The sequence below is a fragment of the Gymnoscopelus microlampas genome, assembly GCF_963454915.1.
Source record: "Gymnoscopelus microlampas genome assembly, chromosome: 6".
NCBI lineage: Eukaryota > Metazoa > Chordata > Actinopteri > Myctophiformes > Myctophidae > Gymnoscopelus > Gymnoscopelus microlampas.
This window is the reverse complement of record NC_139943.1, coordinates 40,312,592-40,324,982: the sequence shown is the minus strand read 5'-3', so window position 1 is coordinate 40,324,982 and position 12,391 is coordinate 40,312,592. Positions and strand designations below refer to the sequence as shown.

General features: G+C 39.8%; 1 protein-coding gene across 1 annotated transcript; it reads right to left on the bottom strand.

The window, feature by feature from the left end:
* Window positions 1-103: 103 nt before the first annotated feature.
* Window positions 104-9,783, bottom strand: slc28a1 (solute carrier family 28 member 1; the record flags this gene model as incomplete). The annotated part of the gene is made up of 16 exons (XM_084059573.1): window positions 104-218; window positions 413-518; window positions 2,085-2,183; window positions 2,326-2,407; window positions 2,754-2,930; window positions 3,211-3,379; window positions 3,472-3,602; window positions 4,495-4,620; window positions 5,212-5,292; window positions 6,072-6,152; window positions 6,503-6,580; window positions 6,876-6,989; window positions 7,467-7,608; window positions 7,732-7,921; window positions 8,151-8,242; window positions 9,680-9,783. The coding sequence occupies 16 exons, from the start codon at window positions 9,781-9,783 to the stop codon at window positions 104-106; spliced, it is 1,887 nt and encodes a 628-aa protein (XP_083915699.1).
* Between the last annotated feature and the right edge of the window lie 2,608 nt (window positions 9,784-12,391).

Below are 12,391 nucleotides of genomic sequence, written 5' to 3'. Positions count from 1 at the left end.
AAAACACACAGTGCAAAGGTTGGTAATAGTACATCCACCTATATACATATTGGAGAAATCATTTGTTTAAAATATAAAGCAATCCATAGGGCCAAAGAAACAACTACATACAAACATTATCATAAATACTACCACAACATTTAGTGAAATGAAGTGTGACGTTTGCTGTTGTGTTCCATGAGCCCTCAAAGGAAATTATCCCATTGTTGTTAGTTGTGCTGCAAGAGACAATATTCTTACTTTAAGAGAGCCTGTATCATTGACCTGCATCATCCAGAAATATTTGTCTGACATATTTGAAATTTCACTCTTATTTCTACAGAGTAAAAAGATGTGTAAAGACATTTAAAATCACAGAATCCTTCATACCTACATTTGGACATGTTTTGAAGTGTAAAACATGCAAGCTCACCTTCCAAAGAGGTCATCACAGCAATCATTAATGTTCACATCTGTGGCATTAAAAACAGATGTGTTGAACACCTCCAAGCAGTCCAGTGGAGGAACAAAGAGGATTCCTGAGAAACAAATTCACAAACCCAGAGTTATGCCTGATTAAGGGGGCACGTCCACCAAGTAATTGTCTCCGTCAGGCCGAAAGGCATGGCGAGAGAGTATGTTTTGCACCCTGTCCGTCCGTCCGTCCGTGTGTCCGTCCGTCCGTGTGTCCTGTCCGTCCGTTACCAGCTAATCTCCGGCACCGTTGGCCCGGTCGCTGCGAAACACTCCCTCGATACCAATTCAGAACCTCAGCCCCAAATTTTTCACATGGGCCTGTTGTAGCGCCACCAGGAGGCCGATTTGTGCAAAACCCATTTTTTTATATTACTCCTACAGATTTGCAAATCGGTACACAGTATCTATATAGTCATGTGATCAACCCGGATCTGTCCGATTTTCCAGATTCCAACCTCATTGGCTGGTTGGCTTCCAAAGTTTGCAAGATTGGTCCGTTTTGAACAAAATACCTGAAATGATGAACGCAGCTTGCGATTTCCGCGAAATGTCACACGCACATTCCCACTAGGCCGAGGATGAAATGCCACCCTTTTCACATTGGCCTGTTATAGCGCCACCAGCAGGTCTAATTTAGCAAAACACATTTTTGGAACAAAATGCCTCAAATCATGAATGCAGTGTCCGATTGCCGTGAAAGGCCTAAGAAGAAATGCCACCCTTTTCACATTGGCCTATTATAGCACCACCAGGAGGCCACAATAACATACCTGACCTGGCGGAGTCCTGTGCTCCGAGGAGCACTTTTTCTAGTTTATTGTATACTTGATTGCCGAAAATAGCCGATCAACATGTTCGTATTGTGTCACGGATCCGACGTGTTGTGAGCTTGTAGTTCTGCTATTTCCGATGCGTGACACCATCGTACAACAAAGTATAAATCATGATTACATGATTGTGGCAAAAGCTTTAGTCAAAATGTTAATCTGAGGAAATACTTGAAGATTAAACATTAAGATGAAAAACTCCCCCCTCGGACATACCTGTAGACCACACCAGGTACTGTACAGATTACTTTTTTTTTTTTTTTTTGCTCGCCCTCATGGAGCTACCTGCGGATTATACCAGGGTCAGTCCACCCTTAGGTGAACACGCACTGACCTTCTGCACCTTAATCCCATGTATAATGCACAAACTTTTTCTTGTTTTTTTATTGCGCTTTTTTTCTCTCTAAGCACCTTAGCGTCTATAAGTATATCATGCACAGTATACATACATTGCTGCTACTATGCTCAGGCACCTTAGTTTGTTTCTTATCTCAGGTACTTTGTAAATATGTAGATACCTTGTTTTTGGCCTTCTATTGTTCTCTCCTTCCCACTTGCCCCCTACCCCTCTTCTTCTTCTCTCTCCCCACTCTTCTTTCTACGGAATTTAACGTTGCGATGGGAGTGATGTACAAAAACGAATTTCACCCACTTTTTTACCTTGTAAACCTGTGATGTGACAATAAAACTGATTCTGATTCTGATTCTACAGTGCAGAGACTGGGCAAAAAGGCACCATATAAATCAGTTCAGTAGTAGATTTGAGATTCAGAAATGTAATTCAGTCTGTACGGTGCTCACCTGCAACGCAAGCATTGATAAGAGATACACAGGTCCCAGTGAACAGGGCTCTCAACACTATAGATGCAATATCACTTCTTCTGGAGGGACATATAGAGGCTATGATAGAGGAGGAAGCAGGCATTAGTCAAATCTCATTCTCCAAATACATTATGCATCACTTCCTTGTAATTTAGTAGTCTACAGTAAATGCAGGCATCATGTGACAAGGTGAAAGCGAACCGGCCAGTATAGCACTCACATAGGCCTCCAATCATAATACCGATTGAGCTGAAGTTGGCAAACCCACAAAGAGCATAGGTGCAGATAATCTCAGAGCGCACCTGCAACAGGCAATACAAACATTGTGTCAAGGCCTTCATTTCAGTTACTGTACATGTTTAATCACTAAAGCCCTTTCAACATTCTAAATGTTTTCTTTGTTAATACCCCCCCCCCCCCAACAAAATAGCCAATCTACAAGCTCACAACATATAGCATTACAACACAAAGTGAGCTTGTAGATCTGCTATTTTCAAAGGATTTTTGGTTATTATTCTTTTATATTTGTGAGCATGTCTGCCTATAATGACATGCCCAAAATAGGGGTGCCATGGTTAAAGTACTTAAGGACAGCAAAGGTGTTTGCGAACAGCAATCTTCAAACAAGTTCTCAGCACTTTCACTCACAGAAATTGTCTCCCCAATTCCCTGCAGCCTATTGGTCTGTAGTTCAGACAGTTTCTCATAAGCCAGGAACTCGTTCAGGAACAGCTTGGTGCCAATTAGCTCTGCCACAGTGAAAGACTCTTCGTATGGTATTCCCATTATGAAGGCCACAGGCATAAACACATAGGAGCAAATCATCTGCAGCCACAAAGAGTTGGTACATGATGTAGACATTACTACAGTAGATTCACTTAACTACAGTTAATTTACACCTGCAGTCAAATAAAGTATATGGTACAGTCCAACCTTATCATAATAGCACATCATGTAAATAATATTAGGTTCACATGTTAATTTTACAGTAATTTACACCAACAGTAACATTAATCACAATTACAGCACAACATAACCTCATCAAAACATCACATTTCAGTCTTCAGTGCACCTAAAAATTTGATTACCATACGTGTCGGCATACCTCAAATGAGATTTCAGGATATCCCACCATACCACCAAGCCATCTCAAAGCTGCATTGATGAACTCCAAGATGGCAAGAAAAGCTATCAAGTTTGCTGCTATGTTAGCAACCAGCCCTATTGATGCAGACGCTCCACTACTAGCAGCCTCCAGAACGTTCCGTTCCTCACTGAAATTAAAACAAAACAATACAAAACAAAACAGGTCATGAAACAGAATGAATCAGAATGAGAAACTATTGAGAGAAAACTTTATACACACCCACAAGCCACTTTAATTTCTTTTTCTGACTTAAACTTGGACTCCTCTGTCTCAGGGTAAGACAGTTTGGCAATGGCCAAGGCACAGGGAGCAGCCATCACAGATGCAGATATCAGAGAGGATGCATCAATCTGCAACGTGTGAATAAAGTTGATGCACACTCAGAGTGGAGTCATGATGATTAATCAAAGAGTTATCCTACTATAATTCTAGTAACCTCTGTCTGTTTGTCTCTCTGTAGTGGTAGGTGAAGCTACCCGGTTCTCCTCACTGGCTGGACCAATTGCTCTGATTTTGCACACAGCCATTGACCATTACCATCTGAACACAACTGTGAAGCCCGTTTTTCAATTTCATCAAATCTCAGCTTCTTATTAGCGTTTTTGTGTCAAACACTGTCGCCATGGTTACGGGGCTGCCCAGCTATGGGACGAACTGCCTCCCGGGTTGCCAGATCATGTGCGCATATCCCCCCACGGCTGCGCTGCGCCGACCGGGTATGGTCTAGTGAAGCCTAATTCATACTTCTTCCTAAGACCGAAAAGAGGTGAGCGGCACGCTCACTTTTTTCGGTTGTTCAGCTGTTTACGGTGTGTGACATAGTCGTACAATGAAGTTTAAATTAGACTGTTGTCAAACAATGAACATCTGTGATATCTGACATGCTATGTGAAATTATATAAAACACAATGGCGTGAATGACCAAAAATAAAACCCCTTCAAGTTCAAGACAAATGCACTGCTATGTACTTATAATACTACTCCATCATTATTTATGTCCCTTTCTTTAACTAGCATATTTCTGAGGTACTGTAGCAACTACATTGTTATTATGTAGCGCTATAATGGATCACTCCAATATGATTTAACCCTCTGCGGAGGGAAATATCATATTGAAGTGATCCAATCGTAACCTTCGGTCATCATATTAATAAACGTATCTTTACAATTTCATGTTTTTTGTGTGTGTGGGTGTGATGTAGGCCTACTTGTGATAAGCAAGCACAAGGAAGGTCAACTCACCCCAAATGAGATAAATGCCCCCATAACACTGCCTGCAATGGTGGCAAACCCACCAACCATAACAGCGTGGATTTCAGATTTGGTCATGTCCATCAGGTATGGTTTGATGAGCAGAGGAGCCTCAGTCTAATGGACAGAGAGACATGCAACCAAATGTACATGAGTTAGTGGTGGATTTTTGCAATAATATGGGCACAACAACAATATGGATAATTTAGCATGCCTAAATTGTATCAACCTAACCTACCGGTACTTAACTTAATTCACTGGTGAAACCCATACTCATTAAACTCAAATACAAGCTACTAGTGGACTACTCTTCAAATTAAGATACAAAATTTTACAAAATGTGATTGCCATTTGCTGTCAGGACCCCTGTGCTTTGGAATGCCCTGCCCTAGAAGCTCAGGCTGACAAATTCAGTATTATCTTTTGAATGACCAAAAAGCTATTTTGAGAAATGTATACGCATACACTTTTACTATTTTGTTATTTATTTCATATTTTCTTTCTGCCTACTGCGTGTGTTTTTTGTACTTTAGTTCAAATTTTAAATAAATGATATTCTATATTTTACTATGTATGTTTTGTTTCATGCAACATTATTTATTTGTGATTTCTATTAGGATTGTTGGTATATTTTGTATTTATTTATTAAAAAGTGCAATACAAATAAAGATGACTGTTATACTTGATGTCTAATCTAGTCCAGAATACCTGTCCAACAAATATGTTGCCAGCGACACTCAAGGTCTCAGTGGGGGAGGTTCCCATCGTTATCTCCATAACCCATGAGATCTGTGTGGACAGAAACATGTGGCTTAACAGCACACCTGCACCAAAAGACATAATGACATATAAACTGTATAAAAACAAAAACATGTCCATGAGGAATCTATTTTTTATATATATATATGAGGAAATACTTCATGGACCATTTATATTTGTACAATCAGAGGGAGCACAGCAAATATCCTTCAGGTAGTTTTTATTTATCAGCACACTGTACAGTACTGTATGCCAGTGGTTCCCAAATGTATATCTATTTGACCATGGATCCCGTTCTGAAAATATTTTGTCCCAGGGACCTGCATATAAGATTTATGTTGTTAAAATGTTTCAAAAATATTCATAAAAATGTCAAGGTCTTTCTTGCACATCTACAAGCTCACAACGTGTCGCAATGCAAAGTGCTGTGAGCTTGTAGATTGATAGCCGATGTATATAGGTTTTTAAAGTGGTTAAACTGATTTTGATACTATTAACAACTTTAGCTGGAGACCCCCTGGAGCCCCCTCAAAGGACCCCTGGGGTCCCCGTACCCCACTTTGTGAACCATTGCTGTAAAGATTAGTGCCTAATCAAAAAGGTCCCTGAAGGACATTTCCGTGAGAGTTAGGTTAAAGGTGTTTACAGTTGGAGATGTGATGCAATACCCTGAAGAAGGCAGTTACATCTGCATGGCGAAACGTTGGTTGTTTTTATTCTCTGCGTCCATAATAAACGTTGGCACTTGGCCTATAAAGTGTGTGCGGTCACTTTGATGTCTCTAGAAGACTAGACACTTGGAACAGTACCTTCACAATGATCCACTGCATTATCCCAAGATAGTACAGGACTGACATCACACTGCTGAAGAACACAACAATGGGCAACGCCTGAGGAAGCAACCAAATGGGAGTTACAAATGGTTATATTAACTGCGTGGATTTTAAACACTTACGCACAATATACTTTGTCGTACGACAAACAGCTAAAATAGCCGATCTACAAGCTTACAAATTGTCGTGAATCAATGAGTTGTGAACTTGTAGATCTGCTATTTTCACTATTTTGGGAAATTGTTTGGGTAAAAATAATATTATGTATTATGTGTGTGTGTGAAATGTGTGTGATTTCTTTTGGGTGATAATGTTTTCCTATATGATATGAAATGCCCAAAATAGGGAAACCAAGGTTAATGTGGTTAAGAGAGTATTTCAGACAAGAGCCATGCATTGCCACTGACCTGGAATGCAAAAATGCCATCGATCAGCTCATCTCCAAAAACAAACGAAGATCCAGCTTTTGTGTAGTCGAGAAATATCTGAAATCAAAATCCATAAGAGAAATATTAGCTGCACATAATATGTGACATATCCAAATGTGTAATAACATTAAAGTATAAATGATTTGGGACTATAATGCACAGTGGAAAAGTAGATTTTGAGAGTTGAGAGAAAGTCTCTAAGTGTATCACAGAGTATGTGCCACTGATTTAACTACTACTGTACAGTTTATGTACTTAGTATATGAGGTGGGCGGGGGCGGGTGACATGACCGATCCACTCAGTCAAACAATAATGGCCTATGGCAGGTAAGGAATTCTTCCAACTGCATACCTGCACTTGGTCTCCAAGCCATTTGAAAGCAATGAGTCCTGGCTCTGTTCTTATGACAAAAAGACCAATGCAAAACTGCAAGCCAAGACCCCAAAACACAGTCCTCCATGACACCTATGAAAATTCAGAACGGAAACATGATGTGTGCACAACACGCAGCATTACACAACAGACAGAGCATCCATAAATATGAAGCATTTCTTGTTAACCTTAAAGCTGAGAGAGACACAATAGATAAGGTTAATAGATATCGTTGTCAGGTGGAAACCTCATAAATCCTTACTTTTCAAAATTCTAATTAAAAAATAGCAAAAATATCAAATCTACAAGCTCAAAACGTGGCGCAATGCGACACGTTTTGAGCTTGTAGATCGGCTATTTTTGCTACTTTTGTGTGACACTGTAGTATGGCAAAGTTGGGCATTAAATTCAGCGGGAGAAAAATCTGTTTTTAAGAGGTTCCTGACGAACAGCAACGGTATCCAAAGTCTAAGAAAAACAATGTACAGATAACAGGAGAGATAGCAGCACGAGGTCACATTGTCATTTATACGTCTGGCCTGAGGAGGTTTGACGCATTTTAAAACCCACCGCTGCCCTGTGCACTGAGAAGATGAACATAACCAGGATGAACGCACAGACACCTCCAAATGAGATGAGCTGTTGAGGACGTTTACGTGTGTCTATCACCAGCCAGGCCACCAACCCGGCCACAGCCACCAGGATAAACACCCTACAGAGCACACAATTACAATTCAGGCATTTTGAAGATATCCAGAGTGACTTTCAAAAAGTGTATATGGATACACACAATAACGCTATCATCTCAGCTCCTTACCATATTGTATTTACTCACCATTTAATCCAGCTCAGGTTAGACTCGAAGCATCTTACTGCAGGTTTGAAACACTGGCTAATGCTTTCCCCTTTGTATTTCTTCACAAGGCTATAGGCAGTGGACACAACTGCCACACTGGTTAAAACTACAAGGGCAACGGCCCTCTGGAAGTCCATTACACATGCTGTGACGAAGAACGCCACATAACCTGCGGCAGATAAACAAACATGCTTGGTTAAATGTGTACAACTTAATCGGGGATGATGCCTGAACAAAATCTTACAGAAACCTTTATATCATTTCATGTTGTTTACGTTGTTCATCCATTCTGCCTTGTTTCCTTGTCTTGCTTTAGTCAGTTGATACAGGTTTGTGTCAAGCAAAATAAAACCAAATGAATCCAGTAAGAGTATGAAATATGAAAACACATACTGTACCTGCTCCAAGTATGCCCAGCACAATGTGTTTGAAGGTGTTGGAGTGTGCCGTAACAAAATCCTCTGTGGCCGTAAGCGGCTTGGAAATCTTGCTGTAGTGCAGATCAAATTAGAGGTTAGTGCACTGCACACTACAAACAATCATTGTTATATCTAAATTCTCTTTTTGATTACTTTCCCTCTGCAAATTTTAAACCGTTCACTTTAATTGAAATTTCACTGCTCAGTTTTTCTGAGTCAATAGACTCCACTACCTATAACGTATATTGTAGTTGTTGATTATTGTTTTACACTGGAACACATGACATCTCAACAGTATGCAATGGACTTATTTTAATACACAATGCAAACTTAGAGACATTGCAGTACATAATGAACAGATGGGTCTTTTATTTATTTTTTTTGCACTATAATGCATACAAGTACTACTGTCACAGATTTGTGCGGTACTCATTGCTCAATTCATTTACACAATACAATCCAAAAGAAAAAACGGTGAGAAAAAAGTGACAAACCTCATGTATGATGCCATTCTGTTGCGAGTTTCCTCCTCTTTGATACTGCTAATACCAGAGATATCATCTCCCTGAGAAAAAATAAATGGCAATTATATTCAAACAATCACAATGTACCATGTTCTTTGAAAATGACTGGTAGTAAATACCTGTATTTCAAAAGCCAGATTGTCCACACCATTTCCATGGGCATCGGTCACAGCTTTGAGCTCGGTACCGTTGGCTTCTGCTGAAAAACAGTCAATGAGTCAGTGTTTACTAATACCTACAAGCCTTTGGAAAGTGAGCATTTCAGCCAGACCATATTCCACAACTTGGAATACCAAGCGAGTAAGAAGTTGTGTTTGTATTTCCTCAGTGAGATAAAAACCCTGTAAAATAATTCCACACTGTCCTTGTGTATATCTTGTGAAGAATGTTACACAGAAAAAATAAACAAGTTCAAAACTATAACAGAAGCAGTGTGTTTAGAAAAGCAGAGCTAATAGCTTACTCATTGTGCGTCTTCTTACCCAGCAGCACAAATGCTGTGCTGTAAACTTCTCTGCGGGAAAATATACTCTGCCCTCTTTGTAAGATCTTATCATTAATTAACAGACATGCACTTGACAGGAAGTACTTGACACAAAGATGTGATAATCTCTATTGATAAGCATATGATGGGTCATATAAAATAAACATTTGATTTGAGGCAAGATTTAATGAATACGTATTTGCCTTTTTATCTTATTTAGTTGTGACGTTCCAAAACAACAGATAGAAGTCGATTAATCATAGCTGACTTTGAGCTTTATCAAGGATTACGTGTTTAGCACACGTTGTGACTACTAATCAGTTGACTAAAAAGTGCTATTTACTTTGTGTACACAAGATGACAGCATTGTGCAATATGAATTCTATAATTAATCACATTGACTGGACAATTTCCTACATGTTGTTAGTTGAGACACAACTTCACTAAATCATTACCCAAGTATTGATTAAACAGAGGCATAATATAGTTTACCAACCAACCCTATCAGCTCATTGGGCCGCACTGGCCTAAAGGTTAGAGGAGTGCGCTTGCTGCCGGAAGGTTCCTGGTTCGATTCCCTGGACTGGGTCAGCTCAACCACCATTGCTAAGTTTGCTGACTGTGGTTGTGGGCCCAATCTAAAAAGACGATGAAATGGCCTATCTGGAGGAGGTGGAAGGCCTGGGCTGTTGCAGTGGTGACAGGGAAACTGTCTCTTCCTGAACACCGGAGGGACCAAGGAGATGATTGCAGAGGAACACGCCCCTCCTGGTTAACAGGGAACCAGTGGAGTCGAGAGGGTGGACAGTTTCAAGTACCTTGGGGTGCACATCACCGAGAACCTGACTCGGATTATGCACACAGAGGCTGTGGCAAAGAAGGGCAAGGCAATGTCTGTGCCACCTCAGGCAGCTGAGGAAATTCAAGGTGTCAGAGAAGGAAATCTTTCTACTACCCAGAACATCCTGACAGGGGTCTATGAGTGCTGCAGAAGTTGGTGAGGTCGGCTGGGCACAGCCGGCACACCACAGAGAGCTCTCTCCCATCGCTGCAAGACATACTGTATATGACAACAGGTGCTTGAATAGGGCTAAAATGATTATGAAGGACAAATACCATCCCAGTATGAAGTATGTGCCTTCTGCTTTGTTGCACATTTGACACTGCTGCTAAAGATATATAATAACTTTGCTCTTGCATATTTTTATGCTGTTGCTAAAAGATAAGATAATGCACCAGGTTTAAGAGTTTTATCATACTCTCGTTCTACCTGCAGTGCACTTACCTTTTTTTATTACCTTGTTATATTGTATTGTTGTGTTAGCAACATAATAAACATGTTAACTTGTAAAGCATACTCACTAAAATGATATTTAATTGGCAAATCTCTAATGCTTAACCCTGTGTCAGTGAAGTGACATCTTTAATTTTTAAGAACAATTTAAAAAGTTGTTCAGCTCACCAGGGAGGGAGGTAGAGGGGCTCTCTACACAGCTGGTTCTTCCTCTGAAGTCCGTTATAGTCTGTATCCCCCGCCACATACTAATCACGTTGCCACTGTTAAACTGGTCCTCCAGTCTGTCCTTTATGTTGTCCCAAATGGTCTTTCTGATGGTTCTCTGGAGGCCAGCGTGGGATTTCAAAATATATATAGTCCTTGTGCTGAAGGTTTGTACAATGCAGCGTACGTGTAGTGCTGCATTGAGCAATATTAATTATAATATTAATCATCATGACCAATTGCACTTTGTGGGAAAGGGCGGATTCACACTATGGTCCCGGGTGCGCACCCTGGACCACTTGGCTGATGTTGTGATAGTGTGAACGTTGCGTATCGTTCCCCGAAACGGATCACCGCACCGTACCCGAGACCGCCTCCGGAGGTAGTCTCGGATCCGTATCATGCGTATTCGGGTACGGAACGATGCAATGTGAAGCCATCCGTACCAACAGGAGGAAGTGGACTGCTAATCATATATCATTTATATATTTTTATAATGACACATCATTTTAGCTGGGTTATACCTTCTCATAGTTCTACTTGAATGTTGACAAGAAATAATAATCCCGCTAGTGTTTGAGTAGCGCAAGCCGTGAAAAATAATAAACAAAAAACACATGTGTAGCGAACGCGTATATAAGGATAAATATCGTGCAGCTCAGAGAGGGTGTATAACATTCAGAATATCATGTACCTGTGAAATGACAAGAAAATAACAAAATCTGATTACCCATGTATATTCAAATGTATTCTTTAGTAAAATGTCTTCTATATCTGTAGCTACTTTTCTTTTGAATGGATGACTATAATAGAATAGTGTTTTAGGAGGGGTGTGCCCTAGGCCTAGGGCTAGTATTTTGTTTTTCATGCAGGTTGAGTGCAGAAAAGTGCATCACATAGGGATCAATTCAGTTAACTTGTATGCCACAGTTTCAAATAATGTCTTACCATCTAGGATAAGATATTTGGTAGAGCATCAGCTAGTGTCTAATCCATTATTGTTTTTATGTTGTCCATGAAATTAATCACAACAGTATTACTGTAATTTCCTTTTAGAGAAGTGCATCTAATGACAGCTGTTTGTTCCACTCATTCTGGCTCAAATCGGTTTATTACACAGAAGTTGTCAGACTGCCTGACCCGGATATGGGACATGGCATTGGCCAGGAGCACATAAAACTCAACGAGGCTTCAGTCCATCTGGAATAGGATGAGAAAATATTAAGTGGGTATTCAACCGATACATTATCAGATCTTAATGACCTCAGTTATAGATTCTGCTTCATAACATTAAATTTATAAGGCCTTGGTTGACAGACCAAAATACTTTTATTTCTATGCAACTTATTGACTCACCATTCTCCAAACAATATTTTAAGAGGGTATGATTATTTGGATGAAATTGCGAGAGCTTGTAGATCAGCTATTTTCAAAAGATTTGTATACATTTTATTAATTTGAAAACTTGTGAAATTGGACATTTTGCGTAATGAGTAGGCTACTTTCTACTTTTCTTTAAGTACATTTTGATAACAATATTCTTTTACTTTTACTCAAGTAGGCCTACATTTTGAATTCCGGACTTGTACTTGTAACAGACTATTTCTACATGTATGTATCTGCAGTATTGATACTTTTACTTAAGTAAAAGATTTTTTGTACTTTTTTCCCCCACTGCTCAGAAGTCTCAACACACTGTCAACACATCAAC